The sequence below is a fragment of the Dromaius novaehollandiae genome, chromosome 22 (genome assembly GCF_036370855.1).
Source record: "Dromaius novaehollandiae isolate bDroNov1 chromosome 22, bDroNov1.hap1, whole genome shotgun sequence".
NCBI lineage: Eukaryota > Metazoa > Chordata > Aves > Casuariiformes > Dromaiidae > Dromaius > Dromaius novaehollandiae.
In genome coordinates this window covers 6,491,157-6,513,605 of record NC_088119.1, presented here as the reverse complement: position 1 = coordinate 6,513,605, position 22,449 = coordinate 6,491,157, and the positions used below count along the sequence as shown (strand labels likewise).

Sequence of the window (22,449 nt, the reverse complement as noted above, 5' to 3'; positions counted from 1 at the left end):
GAACATCTCGTCCCAGCCTCGCAGCCCTGCTGACACCTTGTGGCAGTGAAAGCCACAGGCAGCTCAATGTCTCGTCTCCGTCCTCCTTGCAGCTGAGGGTTTTCAAGCTTGCCAAGTCCTGGCCCACCCTGAACATGCTCATCAAGATCATCGGCAACTCGGTGGGTGCCCTGGGGAACCTCACGCTGGTGCTGGCCATCATCGTCTTCATCTTTGCCGTGGTGGGGATGCAGCTCTTCGGGAAGAGCTACATGGAGTGCGTGTGCAAGATCTCCTCCGACTGCACGCTGCCGCGCTGGCACATGAACGACTTCTTCCACTCCTTCCTCATCGTCTTCCGCATCCTCTGTGGGGAGTGGATCGAGACCATGTGGGACTGCATGGAGGTGGCTGGCCAGACCATGTGCCTCATTGTCTTCATGATGGTCATGGTCATCGGGAACCTCGTGGTGAGTCTCGGAGCCTGGGACAGCACCCGATGAAATGGGGGGCAAAGGCGGAGTGTGTCGCAGGGGCAGATATCTCCACCTTCAGCCCCTGCCTCTCTCTCCATGCTGTCTAGCTTAGGTCATCTACAGGGCTAGTCCCATAGGCTGAACCTTGTGGGAGCCATATAGGAGCAGAGCCAAAGGGCTAGACTTCCCTCCTGTATACCTGGTGGCCAGCGTGGGGATGCACTGTGTGCTCAGGTCTTCATAATCTAGGATAAGATGCAGCTTCTGCCTGAGGAACCTTATGCTGAAACCAGATGAGGAGTGAAAGGAGAAACTGAGGCACAAGAGGTTTGATGATGGACTTCAGGGAGATGTGGGAGTAACTTTGGGACAACGGGGAGCTCATCTTAAAACTGCCCTTTCCTCTCCACGTGGCTTTTCATGCTCTCCCGTGATGAGAGATGGAGGCACTGTTGTTTCTCTCACACCCTCAGCCTAACCCAGGGCCCACCTTTCCTCCCAGGTGCTTTCTGGAGCAGACCTTCCCCTGGAAGGAAGCTGCAGACCCCCATTATCCCCAGTCCTCGCCCTGCCAAGCCACTCTGCCTCTCTCAAGTTGGTCCAGGTGACTTCGCCAGGATGCATTACCCCTCCGCAGGTCCTTCCCCTCCTGTCCTGCAAGCCCCGTGCCATGGCAAACCCCAGCTGCGGTGGTCCTGTCCCCTGCCCGTTGGCCTCCTCGTCCTCTTGCCCTGAACCCCTGTTTACCTCCCCTCCAACCTGAGCCACTTGCTGCCCTGTGCCGCTGCCCGCGCTGCGTACGCAGGCCTGCGAGTTCCAGGCAAGCGTGAAATCCTTTCTAAACTTGGTAACCTGCTCAACTGATGGCTTTGAAGCTTGTTTTCCAGGCTGCGTGGGCCCGGCTCTCCCTCCTTAAGGAGCAGGGCAGGGGAGGGAACCGCCACGGCTTGCCGAATGGCTCCTATTACTTGCTAGGGTTGTGTAAGCCCGTTGGAATTTGCTTTGAAAAACTATCCGCCAAGGGAGCTGCTGGCATCTCCCTCCGCACGCCGGATGGCTGCTCCATCCCCAGGCCGGCGTGGCTCTTCAGCGGAGCAGGGGCAGCCAAGGGGTAAAACCCGGGCTGCCCCGTGGCTCACGTCAGGGTCCCCATTAGAGGACAAAGCTGGGATTTGGGTACTGTTCCTTGCCTAGAGCTGCTCCCACAGCTCATCCCACACACATGAAGCTTCAAACCAACCGTGACCTGAAGCAAAGAGCAGCCACCTCTACGGCTGCCTATCGCCCAGCGGCTAGCGGTGGCCACAGGGCCAGCACTGCCGTGTCTGCCTCGATCCAAAACCCCTCTGGGGCTCAGCTTTCAGCATCAGTTTCTAATGGTACCTTTAAAGGGATCCTATTTGTTTGAATCACGATGCAAAATCAGGCTGAAAATCACCTGCAAGCAGCAGAAGCATCTCCAGGATGGAGACAGCACAGGAGCTCAGGGACTGGGAAACTCAGCCAGGGCTCCCAGTCTCACCAGAAGGTCCCTGGAGACCTTCCCAGTTCTGGAGCAAGTTTTTGGAGGGGGATGATCTATCCAGACCCCAAGGGACTCTCCCGGAGGAGACGCAGGCAGCAGGATGCCTCATTTCTCAGCTGACGGGAGCAGAGGCAGCTCTCCCAGGGTTGGGGAGGTTCAGACAGCCCAGAGATTGAACCCCAGTTTTCTGGGCAAGTTTTGCAGCTCCCGCTGTGCTCTGTGCTGCTGCAAGGGGATAATTTAAAGCCCAATTCAGAGCTAGCTCTGCCTTCTTCATCCCCTCTGCCAAGGTCCCCTTCTGCATCTCAGGTACTTCCATTTCCTGGAGCATGTCCCAGACAGTCTCCTGCGTATCCTGGCTGCAGGGAGGTGTGTATTTCTCCCCCACTTCCCGTCCATTGGGATAAGGTGGTGGCCAGTCGTCCTTTACTGTTAATGACACTTTGAGCATTTCCTTTGGAGTTATTAAGGGAAGAGGGAGGAAGTCAGTCGGGTGACAAGGTAATGGACTTCTGTCCAAAAAGCCAGTGCCAACAGAAACTATTAGCTGTAATTGGTACTTAACGTAAGTATTAAACTGATGGGATACTAGGGATTTATTTAAAGATGCGATTTAAGTCATATGGTATGAGCCATGTGAAAACAGCAGTGACCTTGAATAGCAGCTAATTCCCTTCTCAGATACATGGCTGGCACAGAAAGGCACAAACATCAACAGCTGTGGGCTTGGCCCAACGGCCGGCTTTGCACAGCAAGTGCATTTCTCAGATCTGCTTCGCCAATGCTCCCGCACCGTGGAGAGAGCCTATCCCGCTCCCCTTCCCATTAGCTGCCCTGGAGTCTGGGTTTTTTGCATACAGCAGGTTGGCCCATGCCAAACATTAATGCTGAGGCTGCGGTTTGGCCCAGTGATGTTTTGGGCACTGAGGAAAGACGAGCAGAGAACCTGTGGTCAGAACAATATAGTGCGTTGAGTCTGCATCCCCTGAGCTGGCTTGCGTTGAGATGAAATTCTGCTTTCCGTGGAGCAGAGTGGTCTATGGCAGAAGAGGGATGAGGTTACGGCTGTGGCGTAGGCTGCTTCATGGCTCCAAGGTGTTGGAGACCCTCAGGAGCTTGTTGGGTGTCCAAGCTACTGGAGCTAGGAAAGTGGATAGGAGGACAAAAAGCTGGAGGTGCCTCCCCGGGAAGAGAAGAAGCTGAGCTGTGTCCCCAGGAGCAGCGGGGAGAAGTGCCGTAGGCTTGGGGAGTCCCATCTGGGGACCAGCCAGGCCAAGAGCACAAAGAAAGTGAAGGGAGGGACATGCTAAGGGACACACAGGGGAGATTGTTTGGGGAAGGCCACAGTGCAGACTGGCATGGGCGACGCTCACAAATGGACTGGCAGGTTCCCACCAGCCCCAAGTGGACTGGGGTGGCCCTGAGGGAATCACAGCCCAGGAAGGAGCAAGGAGCTGGACATGCGGCCCACATCCTCCAGGAGATGGGGTCAGTGTCTCTGTGTGCCCTGGGGGAGCAAACCTCCACGTGGTCTCCAAAGCTGGGTGGAGGGAAGAGAGTCCCCCCCAAGTGCTCAGCAAAGGGATCTTCTCCACGGCCAGCGCTGAGCCTCTGCTGCTCCAGCCTGTGGGGACCTTGTTGGTGCTGGACTTCAGCACTGGTGTTTGCTTTTGTCCCCTCCAGGTCCTGAACCTGTTCTTAGCTTTGCTGCTGAGCTCCTTCAGTGCCGATAGCCTGGCAGCTTCTGATGATGATGGAGAGATGAACAATTTGCAGATTGCTATTGGCAGAATCACCAGGGGCATCGACTTTGTAAAGAGCTCTGTCCTCATGCTACTCCGCAGGCTGTGGAAGGGGAAGAAGGGCCCAGAGGAAGAGCAAGAAGAGAGCAAGATGGACGACTCTGTGCTAAACCACGTGGACACCAGCCAGGATCCCAAGTCGGAGTACATGGACGGAGTCGCTGTGAAAGAGCATTTGTTCATGGATGAACTGGATCACATGAATTTCATTAACAACCCCAACCTGACCGTCCACGTCCCCATTGCCTCAGAGGAGTCTGACCTCTATGAGGAAGAGACGAGCACCCAGTCTGACACTGAAGATGCCAAGGTGAGAAACGAGCCGTGGCAGGGTGACAGGTGAAACCATGTTTCAGCACAAAACCTGGGGCTGACCCCCTACTGTGGTTTGGTCTGCCTGTACCTCCGGTCACACAGTACTTCCCACAGAAAGATGCTGGTTTTAGTTGCTCTTAGCTTTTCCAAAATGCAATGTTTGGTGTGTGGCATGGGCTGAACTTGGGAGTTTTAGTAAAAAATAACCTGCTATTTCCCAGCATGAGCTGGAGGGTAGAGCCGTGGTGGGGATCCAAGTTGGAGTTTGGGGTGTTTTGGATCAGGCCACAGGGTTATTGCTGATGTCAGGGGAAACCGCTGCAACCGCAGGGTTGGTGCAAGGGTCAAAGCACCCCAATTTGGGGTTAGAGATGTTAGAGAGGAATTGGATACCAGTAAAGTCGGGAAATCTGCTGATGGCACTAACATTGGATCCACTGCTAATGCCTCAGAAAGCATCTTTTGGTGGGGGGATATGAAACCAGATGGAGCTTAGCACGAGCGAATATGAAGCGATGCATTTTGGATCCAAAGCTGACGAGACAGCTGATGCCAGCACTGCTACATCAAGGCGCAGAGGGGACTGTCAAGGCTCATGGGACGGAGGCAACCGCCTTCGTGCTCCAAGACGATGACAGGGAGGCATGAGACAAGAAACCCAGGAAGATCTGAGCAGGCACAAAAATGAGCCTGATGGTCTGATGGGAAATTACCGCTTGGAACGAGGTTGCACCAAGGACTTGAGGAAATGCAGGGCAGCGGGGACACCGCAGAGAAGCAATGGAATCCGTTGGGAAAGGGAGAGGTTTTTATAAGAGTAGGGGAGCAGCTTTGGTCTGGGGGCTTATCATGACTGTCGCTGGCAAACCTGTCTGCCCAGAGGCTGAGGAGCCTTTGGGAAGCTCTGCCTCGGTCCTATCCAGGGCTTGAGGCTGTCTGCTAGGGCAGAAGGGAGTTACCCGGAATAGGTGCAGTTTGGGTGAGATGTGGGTCTTGGATGAGCTGCTGGTGCCTGGCACCGCTTCCTCACTGCTGAATCCAGCTGCATTTCAGCCCCTCTGTTTCCCTGCTCCACCTGTGCTGTTACAGCCTCTCCAAAGTGCAGTTTGCTCAGGGCAGCCTCTATTTTACAGCTGCTGTTGAGTGACTGGCTGAGATTAGGCAGGGAGCCTGGACGGGGCTGGAAAATGAACGCGGACTCTCAAAATCAAAGGCAGTTGCTGGGTTGTTCCCGCTAATGTTGCCAGCCAGGAAGTCTGAGAGTTGGCCCCACATGTTCATCCCCCCGTTCCTCCTGGTGCAAGTCCAGTTTGGTTGCACACACCCTTCAGACCGTGCCGTACCGCAGCTGGATGTGCTGCATGCAGGCAATGCTAATGCCAACGCAGCGATATCGGGGGATACGTCCAGTCTGGCTTGCAGGGACCCCCAGGCCTCGGTCTCTCACCCGCTAACACCACGATGTCCTCGCCACAGCAATGTCCTTTGCGACCTGGCTCCTGGGGGGACACGATGCTGTGCGGCTATCGGACTTCTCCCAGTGCCGGCACCAGCGCCGGCGTCGTCGGGCTCTGCTCAGCTGGCACCTGGTGGCACCCGCTCCAACACCCGGCACCCGGCTGAGATCCCGCAAGAGCGGGTTTCGAAAGCTGGTCCTGGATGTTCGGGGCATGCAGTGGGCAAACCGCCACTCTTGGGACCTCCTTGCACCCAATACGAGCTCATGCTATCGGCTGCAGTGGTTTTGGCAGCTCAAATCCGTCGGACGAGGTGCAATCCAGGGAGCTGCGCTACCAAGCAGGCCCCTGCCTGAAGGGGCAGGACAGGCGGGCACCGGGCTGGGGGGTTATCACACGAAATGACTGCCCCGTAATTAGAAATTAGGCAGCCAGTGGTGAAAGCTATGATGAGCTGAGCCTCAGGGAAGATTTCTGCGAGCTCCATGTTTTCACATGCCGTGGATTAGCTCCAGATGGAGCCAAAGCCCGGCACACTGCCTCGAGCTGGGGACACAGGGCTCTGGTGGTGACGGCAAACGCTGGGGCAGGGTGTCTCTGAACCAGCTGCTCTGGAAATGCTGATAAATGCTCACCTCCTTCCAGAGAGGCTCCTTTTTAAGGAAAAATATCTTTCCAAAGATATTTTTCAGAGTGTAACCACAGCAGCAGAAAAGACAGGACTGTGGCAGCACAACTGCCCTCCTCAAGCATCTTTGTCTCTTATGGTTGATTCATTTTTTTGCATCGCTGAGCAGCGAGGAGGTGACAGAGCAGTAATGTTGGTGTGCTTGAGTTGAGCAAAGAGTTGGTGCTGCGGCTCAGGACTCTTCCTCTGTGTGTCAGACTACCAAGAGCTCTGCCCTGGGCGTTTTGTGCCGCAGCATCCTGAGCTGCCCTGGCATCTCCTGGGAGGGGATGGCTCAGACCCTCATGCCCTGTGCAGGATAACGTCTCCCCTATGATGCTCTGGAGACCAGCACTGGTGCACTGAGGGCATGTTGGCGAGCGCTGCATGTTATGGGGGACCACGGGTGAGTGTGGGCACGTGGCGCCTGGACGCCTGTCTTCAGCTGGTGCTGCTAAGCATGGATAAAGCCATGGATCAGGGTTTTGGTGGGAATGCCCAGCCAGGCTGGAGCTCTCGTGCCAGGTGTGTGATGGAAATTGCCTTGGAAACCTGCTGGTCTCGGGCACATGCAGAGCTCCTGAGTTACATGAGCCTTCAAAGGGCCTCTTGGGCACCTCTCTCCTGAACCTCTGCTTTTGGGCTGTTTCGCCCCTGTCTTTGCAAGCTTTGTCCTGGAGGCAGATGGTCTCTGTGTGTCCTTCCTTGGGGTCACAGCTAGTTTGGCTCTATGCCTAGGCCTCCTAATCCCCGTGCTGCTCCTCTCTCCCCCCGCTGCAGCATGGCCCCGCCATGGTCCTACTGCTCCTACAAAGCCACCAGTTCGTGCCACCATGGCAGCAGTGACCTGCTCCTTAAGGCAGGACTGCCCACGGCATGCAGGGCCCCTTAAAGCAGTGTCTTCTCCTAATGATGTGATCATGATCCCTGTGGCTGCAGGCAATGACGGTGCTTCAAAATACCCCAGCCTCACCCGAGCGTCTGCCCTGAGCCAGGCTTCCTGGAGGACCAAGCAGCTCCAGGGCCATCTCCTTTATGCACTACTGAATGCACTAGCAGCCTTGGGGGAGGACTATCTCCTTTCTGTGGAAGCCAGTGCCATCCCGCATGGCCCTCAATATGAGATCCTCATCCCGGTACACTTCTCCCTATTTGCTCTCAGGTAGGATGGCAAGGTATGGGGAGCTGCTCCCTCCCCACAGGTGGTAGAAGGTCTTCTCTGAAAGCCAGAAAAGGGTGGGAAAAAATCCCAGAGGCTTGCCAAGGTTTCGCTTGTTATCAGCCCCCGAGGGCCCGCTGAGTGGTGCCTGGGAAGGCAGCCAAACGCAGCCGCGGCGTGAGGTGGAGCAGGCGAGAGCTATTTGGGATGCAGGTTTTGAACTTGGGTGAACCTCAGTCCAAAAGCTCTTCAGAGCAAGCCGAGCCAGGAGCATTTGAGATAAGTGCCAGGGTGGGAGCCTGGATTTCTGCAGGTCTAATTATACCGAAGGGGGTTGTCAGAAAGTTTGTCATGTGGGGGACGCAGGGAGGAGGAGGAGGAGGAGGTATGAAAGCAGCCTGAAATAATGGTAAAACTGGATGGGAGATGGATTCACCGTGTTGGGAGGAAAGGTGGGGTCAGGGGACCTCTTCGTCTTCTGGACTGCGCCAAAAGACGACTCCTGTGCAAGCTCCCATACCAACGGTCCTCCGAGGTTTCCAGACCCAGCAGACCAAACAGCCTTGCTCTGGCCCTCTTCCAAGAGAGCGCTTTGGTGTCTGCTTTGGCAGCCGCGTTTTCGGAGGAAAAGGGGAAGGCAACTGTGCTCAGAGCAGCCTCCAGGCGAGGGATTTGCACGGCTGGGCGGTGCGGGAGGGCTCCTGAATGCCCCCAGCGGGCTCCCTCGCTGCATCCCAACGTCACGTCAGCACCCGGGTGGATGAACCTGTCATCCTCCCATAAAACGCCAGCAGTGCTTGATATCTGATATCTCCTCATCATCCTTTTTTCATAACTGGGGCTTGTAAAGCCACTAACGGTGGCTGGTGGGAGCTGGGAGCTCGCTGCTTTTGCAAACCTCGCCCAGTACGTGCGTGGCAGGCCGCGTCTGCGCTGATATCTGCCTGCACGCCGGGACCCCGGCAAGGTTTTAGAAATGCTCTCACGCGTATGACCCTGGAGTTGGGGGGAAAACTTGAGTTTTGTGGAAACTGAGTCAAAAATGCCTCAGGTTTTGTCTTCTGTGGTAGCAAAGGAGAGCTCAGATTTGTTGTAAAAATGCATATCAAACCTGAAAATAAAGCTGGAAATCGGACATCGCCCTCCACCCTTTCTGCTGAAAAGCATCCCGTTCCCCTGACCATTTTCTAGTCTGCTGAGACACGTCCAGGGCTGGTTTCAGGACGTCACCGTTAGTCATGAAACAGAGCTTGGGGCCAACCCCTGCCATTTCCTAGCAAGGGAGAGCTCTCTCTGCATGGGCGGCCCAGGCGCGGGGTGTGACGGTGCCTGTCTGCGCCCAGCACCTGGGGACACGCTCTGAGAGACCTGCCGCGCTGCCACCCCGGCTGCTTCCGCAGGAAGGGAGTTGGGTTTCTGTTCTGCCAGCTTTCTGGTAATTGCTCATCACAGTGCGCAGGAAACCAAGGTGTGTTTTAGCCCTGGGAGGAAAGGGCTGACTTTGCACTGGCCAGAGTGTGGGGCCTTGATTGGAGCCAGCCAAAGGATAAGATAAAATGGGAACAATGCTGCTGTGTGATTGCTTCCAGGACAGAAGGTTCATCAGATCTGTTCCTCCAACCTGGAAGGTCCTGAGGTGGCCCCACGTGGGGTTCAGCCCCATGGAAAGAAAGAGGGTGCAAAGCTCCCGCCTAGGAGCAGTCCTGTGTCCACAAAGGAGAAAAGTCTGTCCCCTTCTTTGGCTCCCCTGGAGCATCCCCGGTGCCCGGTGCCTCTGGGGGCAGAGGGAGCCAGAGGATGGATGGATGGATGGAGGCACCAGCACACCGAGTGTCACGGCTGCTGCCCGGCCTGCCCTGAGGCTTCCCGTTCCCTGCCCTTTACAGAATCCCCTGTCAAGCGACAACACGTCGTCACTGTGCAGCACCGTGGACTACAAGCCCCCGCTGCCGGTGGAGGAGGAGGCGGCAGAAGAGGCCGAGGACAGCAACGAGCCCGAGGAGTGCTTCACGGAAGGTAAGGGGCCAAGCAGAGCCGGGGGAGCCGGCAGAGATTGGGGGTGGACGTGGGAAAGCCACTGCGAGCTGCCAGGCCAACCACCTGCAGTGTGACAGCACCCAGGGTCACCCAGCCCAATCTCCGAATCCTCCTGCAGCCGCTTGGGTGAGGGAGATGGTCCCCATGGGGTCCCCTCCTGCAGGCGCTTCCCCCAGCCCAGCAGGATCCTGCTCCAGCCTCTTCCCGGGGAGGGAATTAAAATAGCAATAAAAGCACGGATAGTTTCTCATTTGCGGAAGTGCTCTGGCATGGAGGTAATGCACGGCTCCCTGTCCCCAGCCTGCGTGAAGAGGTGTCCCTGCCTCTACGTCGACATCACCTCTGAGAAAGGGAAGATATGGTGGAACCTCCGGAAAACCTGCTTCGTGATCGTAGAGCACGACTGGTTTGAGACCTTCATCGTCTTCATGATCCTCCTCAGCAGCGGGGCGCTGGTAGGTCCCACTTTTCGCCCTGCCCCTTCGTCCTGTAGCAGCTCCCTGACTTGGTGGGAGCCCAGGAGCACCGGGCCTGGCAGCAGCTCCGGAGGCTCCGCACTTCGCCTGGTTGCCCCCCGTGAGAAGTGGGGCTTGCAGGGAACGTGTCTTGTGCTGCCCCAGAAGGCACAGAAGACACATTTTCAGATTCATTGCAACTGTTGCTACCTACCTTTTTGTTTGATTGGCAGCAAAATAATACAGCTTCAGGCAGAGGTTTCAGGGTTAACACCCCATTTTGTTCAGGTCTGCCAAACGTGCAGGATTGCAACAGGATCCTTGACCTCCGAGAGCCCTGGCCCTGTACAGTTAAAGCCGCCTCTCCCCAGGCTCCACCAGCAAGTGTCAATCGCTCTGGTCTGTGGGCTCGAGGGAACGAAATTCCCTGCAGCCTCTTTTCCCCCCTCTTAATCTCGCATGAGAACTAGCTGTACAATCTATTCAGTTTTATGAGGATGGGTCATCGTTTTGCCACCTCTGTAACTGGCTGTCAGGAGGTGCTTTACAAATGGTTCACTATTATTATTGTGCTGTTCAGCGCTTTCAGCCGCTGCCCGCTGTGCCCTCTCCACGCCTGGGTGTTTGTTCACACTGACCTCATTAAAAAGTGGTGTAGGAGACTATCGGCCCTCTCTGAGTGTTAGGGCTGGATATAGCTCAGCTGGATCTGTAAATCCACAGAGCTAATGGAGAGACCAGCTTCTCTGCGAGTTTGGGGGTAAACAGAGGGAAGAAGGATATGGGGCCAAATTCCAGTTTTCAGACATACTTTACGATGTATCTGATCCGCATCAAGGTCTGAAATGCGGTTTGGAGATGTCCGAGGTTGTAGCTAGCATCACTTAGCTAAAACAACTGTGCAACAGCTGGTTGCTGTGCTAGTACCTCTGCTCACTAACTTTGTGCTGCGTGGACATATCAGTGGTCCAAACTGCTAAGGGTATTTTCAAGGCTACCTGGGCATCTAAAGGTGCAGGTAGGTGTCCAGGCTTTTGACTTGTGCTCGGGCTGATGGGAATTAGATACAGCTGGATATTTGCTTCAGTGCAGCTTTACCTCGAATGCTGCTCAACAGATTCAACAGGAGATTGAAAATGAGAGTTAGATCCTGTGTTGATCACGTAAATGTCGCCTGTAGTTAGGTTCTCAACCATTCAAGCTGCCCAGCAAAACCGGGAAGATGCAGACGTGGATGTGGCCACACTGAGCCGTGCAGCAAGTCTAACGGAAGAAAGACTGTCACGTAGCTCCACTCCCTTTCCAGGCTTTTGAAGACATCCACATTGAACAGCGGCGGGTGATACGCACCATCCTGGAGTACGCTGATAAGGTCTTCTCCTACATCTTTGTCATGGAGATGTTGCTCAAGTGGGTGGCCTACGGCTTCAAGGTGTACTTCACCAATGCGTGGTGCTGGCTTGATTTCCTCATAGTTGATGTGAGTGTTTGTTAAGCACGTCCAGAGTCCTAGTTAGCCAGGGGACGGGGAAGACAGCGATAGGGTCTGCAGCAGTCTATCGCAAATCTATACTTGTATTTTAAAGGGCATTGGAGTGGCTGTGCAACAAGGGCTTTAGACACTCGTTTAGAGTAACGACGCTCCATGGGAAAGGGCCATACCTTTCCCTGGCTGCAAATTCCCTTTCCATGTTGGACATCCATGTCAAGAACAAGCCCACAATGCTGCTCTTCTAGGCCCTGCAGAGGTGTGAACTGACAAAGGGTTTCCCAAGTGCTCCATGGCACAGCAAGCCGTTCAGCCCATGCACTGCTTCTGTGTCCCATGTCACCTCCACCCTCGCACCCAAAAGGCAGGGACCTTCTTGCGCAGACTAGGAGCACAGTGGCCAAGTGGCCTGGTTGCCGGGGACCCAAGTCTCAGGGCCAGTTGCCCTTGTTCCAAGACAACACCATAACCACAGGCCTCAGGGATGTGCTGCAGAAAAGAGAAGCACAGCAGAGCAGGTAGGAGGTGCAGGGATGTGGTTCAGTTCCTTCTCATTGTTTCCAGCTGAGATACTGCTAATTCCTCGGGCTGCTCCCCCCAGGTTTCCATTATCAGCCTGACAGCGAACTGGATGGGATACTCCGAGCTGGGAGCCATCAAGTCGCTGCGGACACTGAGGGCTCTGAGACCGCTGCGAGCCCTGTCCAGATTTGAAGGCATGAGGGTAGGTGCCTCCCCCACGTGCTGCTGGGTCTGACATGGCCGTGAAACTGAGCACTATGCAGCAGAGCTGGTGCCTTGCTGATCCCTACATCAGGGATTGATCCCAGTTGGGTTTCACTGGCCTCCAGACTAGTGGGATTGACACTAAAATACCCTTGGCCCAGTTTGAGCCCACTTGGTGCTGCATGGCTGGAGAAGATTGGGGCAGTGGGATGTGAGTGTCCACCCTGATGTGCTCTCACATGCTAGTCTGGTTCCCTAGCCACATCCTCCATGGTAACCCCCTTGATCTTTGCTCTCCTTGCAGGTGGTGGTGAACGCCTTGCTGGGTGCCATCCCCTCCATCATGAACGTCCTGCTGGTCTGCCTCATCTTCTGGCTGATATTCAGCATCATGGGGGTAAACCTCTTCGCAGGGAAGTATTACCGGTGCATCAACGTCACCACAGGCGAGCTCTTTGACATCAGCGTGGTGAACAACAAAAGCGACTGCATGGCCCTTCTCTACACCAACGAGGTCAGATGGGTCAACGTCAAGGTCAACTTTGACAACGTTGGCTTGGGATATCTGTCCTTGCTACAGGTGGTACGTACAGAAAGCAGCTGCTGTCCCTCCAAGCAACACATCCTCCTGCCATGGCAGCATGAATAGCCATCAGGGCTAAGGCGAGATGCTCCCCCATATCCAGAGTGGGTCTTCTGGGCTGGGCTGCCTCTTGATGCCAAAATTGGTATTTAGCACAGACTGACAAAGGCCTTGGAGGAGTTGAGGAGGAAAGAGATAAGGTAGAAGATGAGGTGGAAAGGGTAAGCATCACCAAGGAACTGCTGCAGATGAATGTAGGTAGCTCCAAGCCTGTAGCTGCGTTAACAGTCCTCTGCACAGCACAGGACACAGGAAGGAGCAGAAGAGTTCAAAGGGAAGAAGTTTAAAGTGCTGCTATTTGAAAAAGGGATACACCATAAACAGGGGAGTCAGAGCCACGAAAGGCCTCTCAGCTTCCTAAAAACCAGAGTCTCCCATTCCCATTTTGCAACCTAATAGTTTTCCTGCAGGGAGGTGGGTTTTTCGTTTCCTGTCTCTTCCCACCCCCCTGTTTGAAAAATTGGGTGTGATGTAGTAGTAGGCTGCAAAAGTTTTGCATAAGGAAAATGATGACTGGAAAAATAGGTGTGTGTGCCCATTGCAGTGCAGTGGGCGAATGCAGGCGGGCAGAGCCGGCTCAGGGCAGCACTTCCACTGAACACAGCACAGCTGAGCAAGGCAAGCAGAAGGGGAACTGCTCACCACAGTTTTAATAAAAAAAATATAGGTGTAGGCCCTGTTATTGGCTGGTCTGGGGTTAGTCCCTTCAGATCCAGGGGAACTGGTGGTTGTTGCAGAATAGAGCATGACTTGAAGTGATTAACCAGCTATAAATTCAGCTTCCTCTTCAGCTTTGTTGTTCCATCAAATTCAGGAAACAAGATGTTCAGGCCTTTTGTTTAACAAATCAGCAGCAAGAGGCTGTAAAAGATGTAATGTGCCCCCTCCCCACCAGGATCGGGACCCATCAAATAACAGAGGCAGCAATAAAGAAGTCAGTGTTGCGCAGAGGGGGCCCAGGTCTAGTGAGCGGGAGGGAGGCAGTCGTCTCCTGGCCCAGCTCTGCTGTTAGGAAAATGCACCTTGTTTGGGGGAATAAAAAGTCTATTTGTTCTTTTGCCAGCCTGTTTTGCACTGGCATTTCTGCAAATGGCTGGTAATGTCAGTCACAGAATGGAGCACGTGTATACACACGTGTGAATGTGTGTGCACAGGTGTAAAGCCTCCGTATTTCTGTATCAGGGCATTTTTCTTGCAAATTCAGCCCATGGTCTCTCTCGTGCCCGTGTACAGCACCCTTTGCATGGGGAGGCTGCCCACAGTGCGGCAGTAAGGCCAGGCTCAGCAGGTGTGCTCAGAGCTAAACCACCGGCAGCACCAAGCCCGTGACGCGCACCTAATGTCCTCCACAGCCCTGAATGCTTCATAATGACTCTTCTTCTCTGCTGTCCCTGCAGGCGACCTTCAAAGGCTGGATGGACATCATGTATGCAGCCGTGGACTCACGTGAGGTAAGGGGATAAACAGGAATCACTTGCAAGCGGCACCTAATGTCACTCCTCTGACTGGCTCGGTTCCCCCTGGCAGGCTGGGAGCAGAGGCCTGGGGCCGAGAAGCAGCTCCGTGCAGGTTCAGCACAGGCTGGTTACGGACCCCTTGTCCGGAGCATCCCCTCTCATTCTGCCTGCCTGCATCCCACCCATGATCAGCTCAGGGCTTTGGCTAGATTGTGGGCAAAGAGTGGGGAAAGGAGGAGCAGTCCCCAATATGTTCCACCCACTGAGCTGCAAAGCCTCAAAAAGGGCGGTCCGTTGTGCCTCTTTGGGGGCGTCCTGCCACCCATGTCACTGTCACCCTCAGCCGCCATCCCAGCGGCACCCTCTGCCCTGACACCTGGCTCCAGCTCAGGCTGACCTTGCTCCTCTTGGCTTCAGCTTCGTGGCCCAAAATCCCCGCTCTGCCGCTGCATCTCTGCACCCGAGGGCTTGCTCTTTGCCCTGCTGCGGGCGATGCCTTCCACGCGCCCTTTCCACTCGGAGAGCTTATCCAGGCCAGGAGAAAGTGCCTGGCTTGCCCTGAGCAGCAAAGTGGCTTCCAGGAGGATGTTCCAGGGAGAAAAAAGGTGGGGAGGGTGATGGGAAAGGTATTTGGAGGAGTCTTATGCGGATGCTGTTTCTAACGCGATCCCTGCCGCGATGTGTTCCCAGAGCCGCCTGCACGTGTGCACACACGGACACGAGCCAGTTCGGCAGGAAGAACGTCCCAGCGTTTGCTGACGAAACAAAGCAAACTTGTCCGTGTCCTGCTCGGGGGCGTCAGCCACGCACCACGTAGGCCTGAATGTAATGTTTTCATGGCCTTTTTTTAGCTTCAGAAACAGCAGCTCTGCTCGCCCCAGCTGCAGCTGCCAGCGCTCTGCTGGTAGCGGAGGAGCCGTTTCCAGCTCCTTGTGAAAACGGCTTAGGAAGCCGGGTGTGACACCTTGAGATGTCTTAACTCAAATATGGAGCAGAACTAAATCCCTTGAGATGAGTGTTTTCTGAGGTTACCAGGCTGTGCCACCCATGGGTGGTGGTGTGGTACGAATTAAACTGTTTTTCTTCTTCCCCTCTTGGCTGTATTTCAGCCTTGCCAAGAGCATCTTTTCTTTCCCAGTAGCACATGCTTTGGAAGCAGGGTCCAGCCATCCCTGTCCCCTTGCCCCAGCTGGTGTCCCACAGATGGCCCTTGCTCCCGCAGGGCCTGCTCAGCCCGCACAGCGCTTGCCAAAGCGTTTGGGGCACCCACCTCCCGGCTCTGTCCAGACCTGGTGACCCTTGTCCAGGGGCTTGGGGACACGCTTCTCAGACAGGGATGATCTCATGGTCTTGTCTCCTGTTTCCCATCTCACTTGGTCAGATTGAAGAGCAGCCAATGTATGAGATCAACCTCTATATGTACATCTACTTCGTCATCTTCATCATCTTTGGCGCTTTCTTCACTTTGAACCTCTTCATTGGTGTCATCATTGACAACTTCAATCAGCAGAAGAAAAAGATAAGTATTTCCTGGGCCCTGGCTCCCACAGCTCCTGCTGCCTTTCAGGGCGCTGGTCCGGGACAGAGGGATACAGCTCGCTAGGATGAGGTAATGGGATGAGAAGGTCCAAGGCCACGTCGTCTGGGTCCAGACAGACCCCGGGGTCTCTCTGCAGTCTGCGCCCTGAGTCGTTGCATCGATATGTGGCTTCCCACAGAGTGAACGAGTCAGGGCAGCTGGACAGATAGCACACAGGGCTCGTGTCCTGGCTGTTACAGAGGCAGAGGAACAGCGTGTGTGCAGGGGCGGAAGCGAGAGGGGCCCTCTTTTCTCTTGTCTGTGCCACAGCAGTGGTGGCTGCTTGCCGCTGCTGCTGCTCTCTGCCAAAGCGCCCTGGGAAAGTCCGATGGGCAGAGCCAGGGTCTGTGGAGGTGCGTGGTGTGGGAGCAGACTGACTGGCTGGCCCCATGTTCACTGAGGGCTTGAGGTCACTTCCCACTCCCAGGATGCTCCCAGAGGAGAGCTTTATTTTCTTTTTTTCCCCATTCCCCCTCAGGACTTTCTCATGATTTTTCTATGCATTGGAGAGAGACTGAACTTCTGCTTTTAAGCGAGCAGCACAGGATTAATACGCCTTGATTGCGGGAGGGGGAAGTAGGTGGACAGTGGGTGACCTTGAACGGAGCAATCTTTGGGCAGAGCAAGCTCTGAACCCTGCTGAGATGCTGCCTCACTCCCGGTGGGAGCCAGGGTGGGACTTGGCAGTGCAGACAAGCCAGAAGCTGGGGCAAACCCTATGCAGGACATGGGATGCCACAGATGCAGTCAGCAGGCACTGCCATGGGGCTGCACCTCACCTCTGCAGGAGGAAACCACAGTGCAGTGCTCTGGTTCGCACCCGTGGGGTGCTGTGAGCCAGGGGAAGGGAGGCAGAAAAGGGCAAGTGGGGAGAAAGGAGGCTTCACTAAATCAGCCCTGCTAGCAAGCTTGGTAGGAGCACGGCTGGAGATGCTTGGTAGGAAGAGGTGAGTTCCCAAGACTAACAGTGGCAATTCCTTTTATACCTTGGAGGGAAAGACATCTTCATGACAGAAGAGCAGAAGAAATATTATAATGCCATGAAGAAGCTCGGCTCCAAAAAACCCCAGAAGCCCATCCCCAGGCCCTCGGTATGTTGGGTTAATCACCCTTGAGTGCTGCAGGGAGGGAGCACTTTAAGCTACCAACTGTCCCAAGGCACATGAGAAGGGTCAAGGGAAGGGCATTTGCCTGTGCAAGGAGCCAAATCCTGGCTCCCCATCCCTACTCTTCAGACAGGACCTTGCTAAGAGCTGGGGCTTCAGAAGAGGCCAGTGCATCAGGCAGCCTCCTTTGGATCTGCTCTTCAGCCCTGGGTCTGCTAGCAGGGGCAAGTGGGGTATCCCTTTTGCAAGGATTGGCATGCGAGATTTTCTCCTAGCTTTGCTCTCATCTCCTCTCTCAAAGGGAGTTAGACTCAGGGAAATGTTGGCTTTAAACACTCCTAGAAGAGAAACTGTTCCAGATAACGCGTACACAACTGTGACTTGGGCTTGGTTTTAATAGCCCAGCTCAAATGAGGCTTTTTCCCATGCATTTATTTTTGCCCTGACGCATTAGCTGTGAATATACTTACAAAGCAAATGGACCTTGAGCCCATACCTCTTGGCTATGTTGTTACAGCACCTGAGCCAGCTGGACTCCATGCTGGGCATCCTCCTTCCATAGCCAGGGCTCACAGTGCCTGGGTCCGTGACACCTGTGCCCTGGCCGCAACCCTGACAGTTCCTGCACTCTCTTAAACATGGTTCCTTCTTCTCTTTCTGTTGTGTCTTTGTTTTGTGTGTCTGTCACGTGTTCCCACCTCACCCCTGGTTCTCCAACATCACCCGCGTGGCCCTTACGACAGAACAAATTTCAAGGCATGGTGTTTGACTTTGTTACCAAGCAAGTGTTTGACATAACCATCATGATCCTGATTTGTCTTAACATGATAACTATGATGGTCGAAACAGACGATCAAAGTGAACTCAAAACAGATGTCCTCTACAAGGTTAACCTGGTCTTCATCGTCATCTTCACTGGGGAATGTGTGCTCAAAATGTTTGCCTTGCGCTACTACTATTTCACTATCGGTTGGAACATCTTTGACTTCGTGGTGGTCATCCTCTCCATTGTAGGTAAGCCCTGTTGGCTCCACCAGCCCAGTTCCCATTCCCCAGGGGCCCCACTGGCTAGCAAAGAGTAGAAGAAGTCTGGCTGATCCCCTGTGACTAAGCCATCACCCACCACCCCCTTAAGGGCACCCTCTGAGCAGGGCCAAGCTGACAGGACCCCCAGGACAAGACGGATGCAAGGCCACCCTGTGACACTTGGGCAGGATGAGGGGCTGGGGACATGTCCTACTTTCCCTGGGCACGGGGCTCCCCTCATCTCCCACATTGCCGGGCTGTGCTGCTGAAAGAGGGCAGCTGATGTTTGACCTTCAGGTGCGTGCTCAGCGGCATTTTTGGATGTGCTCCTTTCACCACCGGAGGAGCAAGGAGAGCTGTGTGCTGCTCAGGCTGGCCTTATCCCCACCGCATCCACTGGCAGACAGGGCAGTGCTCTCCTGGTGTGATCGATGGTCAAACCAATCCTTCTCCCTGTGAACTGCTGACTAGCAGACACTCTGCAACCCCGTGGGGGTGGCAGTCTGGTTCTAGCGTCCCAGTGCAGGACACAGGGAGCCCTGGGGTTTGCTCAGCACCATTTCCTCACCTCTGTCTTCACTTCAACATTTGGCACCGGCAGTGGTCAGAGACAGGGAATAGCTGCACCTTGCCTGCCTTTGTCAGCTGCAGAGCAAGGCAAACTCACCACTTCTTAATGCTTTGACAGGTATCGTGCTCTCGGACATCATAGAGAAATATTTTGTATCACCCACCCTCTTCAGGGTCATCAGGCTGGCGAGGATTGGCCGTGTCCTCCGGCTGATTCGAGGGGCGAAAGGCATCCGGACTCTCTTGTTCGCTCTGATGATGTCCCTGCCCGCCCTGTTCAACATTGGCCTCTTGCTTTTCCTTGTGATGTTCATCTACTCCATCTTCGGGATGTCCAACTTCGCCTATGTAAAGAAGGAGGCAGGGATTGACGACATCTTCAACTTCGAAACTTTAGGGAACAGCATCATCTGCCTGTTCCAGATCACCACATCAGCCGGATGGGATGGTCTCCTTAGCCCGATCCTGAACAGTGGCCCCCCCGACTGTGACCCAGACCTGGAAAACCCTGGCAGTTCAGTAAAAGGGGACTGTGGCAATCCCTCCATGGGCATCTTCTTTTTCTGCAGCTACATCATCATTTCCTTTCTTATCGTGGTGAACATGTATATCGCCATCATCCTGGAGAACTTCAACGTGGCCACAGAGGAAAGCAGCGAGCCCCTCTGTGAAGATGATTTTGAAATGTTCTATGAAATTTGGGAGAAGTTTGACCCAGATGCTACCCAGTTCATTGCGTACAGCACCTTGTCTGACTTTGTAGACACCTTACAGGAGCCGCTCAGAATTCCCAAGCCAAACAAGATCAAACTAATCACCATGGATCTACCGATGGTTGCTGGGGACAAAATCCACTGTCTGGATATCCTCTTTGCCCTGACTAAGGAAGTGCTGGGAGACTCGGGAGAGATGGATGCCTTGAAGGACACCATGGAGGAGAAGTTTATGGCTGCAAACCCTTCTAAGGTTTCCTATGAACCCATCACTACCACTCTGAAAAGGAAACACGAGGAAGTGTGTGCCACAAAAATCCAAAGAGCTTTCCGGAGGTACCTCCTGAGGCGCTCGGTGAAGCAGGCCTCCTACATGTACAGGCACAGCAAAGATGAGGATGCCCTGAAAGAGGAAGCGCCTGAGAAAGAAGGCCTGATTGCAACCAAAATGAATGAGATGTATGGGAACAGCGGGACAGACGCAGAGACAGCCCCTGCCTTTAGTCTCGCACCTGTTCCAGGCTCAGAGACTCAACATGCTCCTGGTGAAGCAAAGAAACGGGAGAAGGAACGTGTTGTGAAAGAGTCGCTGGTATAACAGAAAGCGTTTTCCAGCTCTCATCATCAAGAAGCCTGAAAAGACTCCATTTGTGTGTCTCCTTCAAGAACTCTTCCGTATCCAGATCAATAGATCTTAGATATTGAGCTGATTTCAGATATTTCAAGTATACACCTTCACTTTTGAAGCAGGATCTCTTAATGATCCTGTTTCTTATAGTTCACTGCACTTGCGAAGAATTTAATATTTTTCTTATGAGATTTAAATGTGAAATCTGTCTATTGCTGGTGAAAGAGAAATATTTTAGTTTTGAAATGATCTAGTCGTGGTAACTATATTTTTCAGACATTAATGAATGACTGTCCTTTTATTTAAAGTAATTATTTATTAATATTATTTCACATTTAAGAAAGTTTTCTGCATATTATTCTTCCAGAGTGCATCCAGGTAGCCAGTGAAAGATGAGCCAAATGAGATAATATTAAGAATAATTACAGAAATGACAAGGTTTTGTGAACAAAAATCTCCAATGTCTTAAAGTAGCACTTTTCTTTTGAATATTTGAATAAGCTTTAAGGATTTTTGTTATATACAAAGAAAGTGCAATTATGTCTTAAAGATTTGTTTGCATAGCCAAAACAAAGCATCTGCAGATATGTTCTCAGGGTTGAATATGAGTTTTTAAAGGTCTCTGAATACGCATTGAAATCGTAAACCATTCAGATCTCTACGGTACAAATGCAAGCTGTATTTATATTCATGCTTCTCTTCTGTTTTCCCGTTTCATCTAGATTATACAGCAGGAAAGCAGTGGGCAAAAATAGTGCTTGGAGAGCATCCTCCAAGAGTTCCCAGTCCCCGTAGCAAAACTGCCTCTAGCGTTTCTTCGAGCCCCATAACAAGCAGAAATCTCCTGTTGAAGCACTCCTGGCTACTGTTAGTTGACAGGATGCATCCCCGGGGATCGGCGCAAGCCTTTAAACAACATTTTGTAGCGAGCTGCTTCGACAGGTACCCTTAAATCCCATCTGCCGCCGAGAGTCGGGATCCTTGCCCAAAGCAACAGGGCTCCCGAGGAGGGGGGTTGTACTGAGCCGCGTCTTGCTCCACGTTGCCTTGCTCAGAGCGGTGTTGTCCGAGGCCACGTCGCATCGTAAAGTCTGGTCTGAGTCGCAGCGGCGTTGGTTTTGGCACATCTGGCACATCTGGGAGTGCAGGGGTGGGGAGGGCGCGCGCGGTTCTGGAGACGTCGCTGTGCGGGGTGGCACGTGCTGAGGTGTCTGCAGAGCTGGGGCCACGGGCAAAGCCCGGGGGCTTGGGGCTGGCCGGCTGCAGGCAGACCCTTGTCGGGAAAGGTCCGGGCAGAGAAGAGTGTGCCGGAGGAAGGGTTTTATCCACCATTTATATGGGTGGCCAAAAGGAAAGTAAATTGGGAAAACAGGGAGATGGCCCAGAGTTCAGACAAGTTTCATTTCTGGACCATCATCTTTCTTAAAAGGGGAAAAACACTTGAGATCAAAAGAAACATGAACCAAAAAACTTTTTCCGGTTAAAACAAGGGCTACTTTTTGAAGCCAGTGGGTCTGTCGTTTCTTTTCTTGGGCAGATTTTGGCTCCAAGCTGTTAGGATGTCTCATGTTCGTGTTGGCCAGGAGCGGTGCTAAGCTTGTTTGAGTCCGTATGCTTTCGGCCAGGCAGCAGGGTCGTTCTGCTCGTCGTGTAATGCTGTGTTGCGCTTTCATTTCGATGTGCGTAGGGTGACGCTCCCTGGAATAGGAGCCTGAGCTATTTACTGTGTGACTTGATGCTTTAAATTGTGTTTACACGGGAAGCATCCATGGCACAGTGGTTTCCAGCCTGGACTGTGGTTAACAACCAATGCTGCTTGTACATACGTGTTGTCGGTGATGGAAAAAAAATGCCAAAGAGCAGAATTCATTTGAGCTAAAGCCATTTTTCTTTGTACATTTCTTAAAATAAATGACTATAAATGATCTATTATTACATTACTGAATGTGTTGGTATGTGTTAGAGGAAGAAATGTTTTTGCTACCCCTGGGAAGGCCAAGCCTGTGGGAAAGCACCTACCCCCTGCTAAAGGTCCCTTCCCTTTGCTCCAAGCCAGGGCAGGGGAGCTGCTGTGAGCTGCCTTGTCTGGAAATCTGCCGTCCTCAGCGGGACCCACAGCAGAGCTGCAAGGTTGGGGAGAAGCTGGGATAGCCCATCTTCCAGGAGAGACCCCGGGGCTGAAAGCTCCCCCAGCACCTTCAGCCCAACCAGAGCCTCTGTGCTGCTGGCGAATGTCTCCTACGAGGTCCGCGGGCTCCTACGAGGTCCACGGGCTCCTCGGGGTCCCTCACCGACCTGCAGCAAGGAGCCTCGATGTCTCCAGAGGCTGCAGGAGATGCTAGGGCAGGTTCAGCCACGGAGGAAGAGGGCTGGGTCCGAGCGGCCACGCAGGAGCCCTTCAGAGCTGGAAGGAGAAGGCAGCAAAGGGCGTTTCTGTGTCAAGGGGAGGCCAGAGCCACCTCCAGCACCCACCTGCATCCCAGAGGACCACAGCAGGGCCCCGCTGCTGTGTTTTCTCTCTCCCTGGAACAGCGTGTCCCGGGGCTTCATGTAATTCAAGTTGAGAGTATCGCTGCTCCGGAGCAGCGGTGTGCTGGGGAAGGAGGTGGCACGACCCTGCGTCCTCCTGCAGCTGCGGAA

General features: G+C 53.8%; 1 protein-coding gene across 2 annotated transcripts in view; it reads left to right on the top strand.

Moving 5' to 3' along the window:
* SCN4A (sodium voltage-gated channel alpha subunit 4) overlaps positions 1-21,579 on the top strand; it is a 33,997-nt gene extending 12,418 nt beyond the window's left edge. For both annotated transcript variants that reach the window (XM_064524495.1, XM_026099466.2), the window contains 12 exons: positions 93-449; positions 3,664-4,092; positions 9,267-9,396; positions 9,718-9,872; positions 11,179-11,352; positions 11,963-12,085; positions 12,392-12,670; positions 14,128-14,181; positions 15,569-15,706; positions 16,753-16,857; positions 17,616-17,886; positions 18,587-21,579. In XM_064524495.1, coding sequence (XP_064380565.1) covers positions 93-449; positions 3,664-4,092; positions 9,267-9,396; positions 9,718-9,872; positions 11,179-11,352; positions 11,963-12,085; positions 12,392-12,670; positions 14,128-14,181; positions 15,569-15,706; positions 16,753-16,857; positions 17,616-17,886; positions 18,587-19,779 — 3,408 coding nt within the window. In that variant the 3' untranslated portion in view covers positions 19,780-21,579. The remainder of the gene's footprint in view (positions 1-92; positions 450-3,663; positions 4,093-9,266; positions 9,397-9,717; positions 9,873-11,178; positions 11,353-11,962; positions 12,086-12,391; positions 12,671-14,127; positions 14,182-15,568; positions 15,707-16,752; positions 16,858-17,615; positions 17,887-18,586) is intronic.
* Positions 21,580-22,449: the final 870 nt, after the last annotated feature.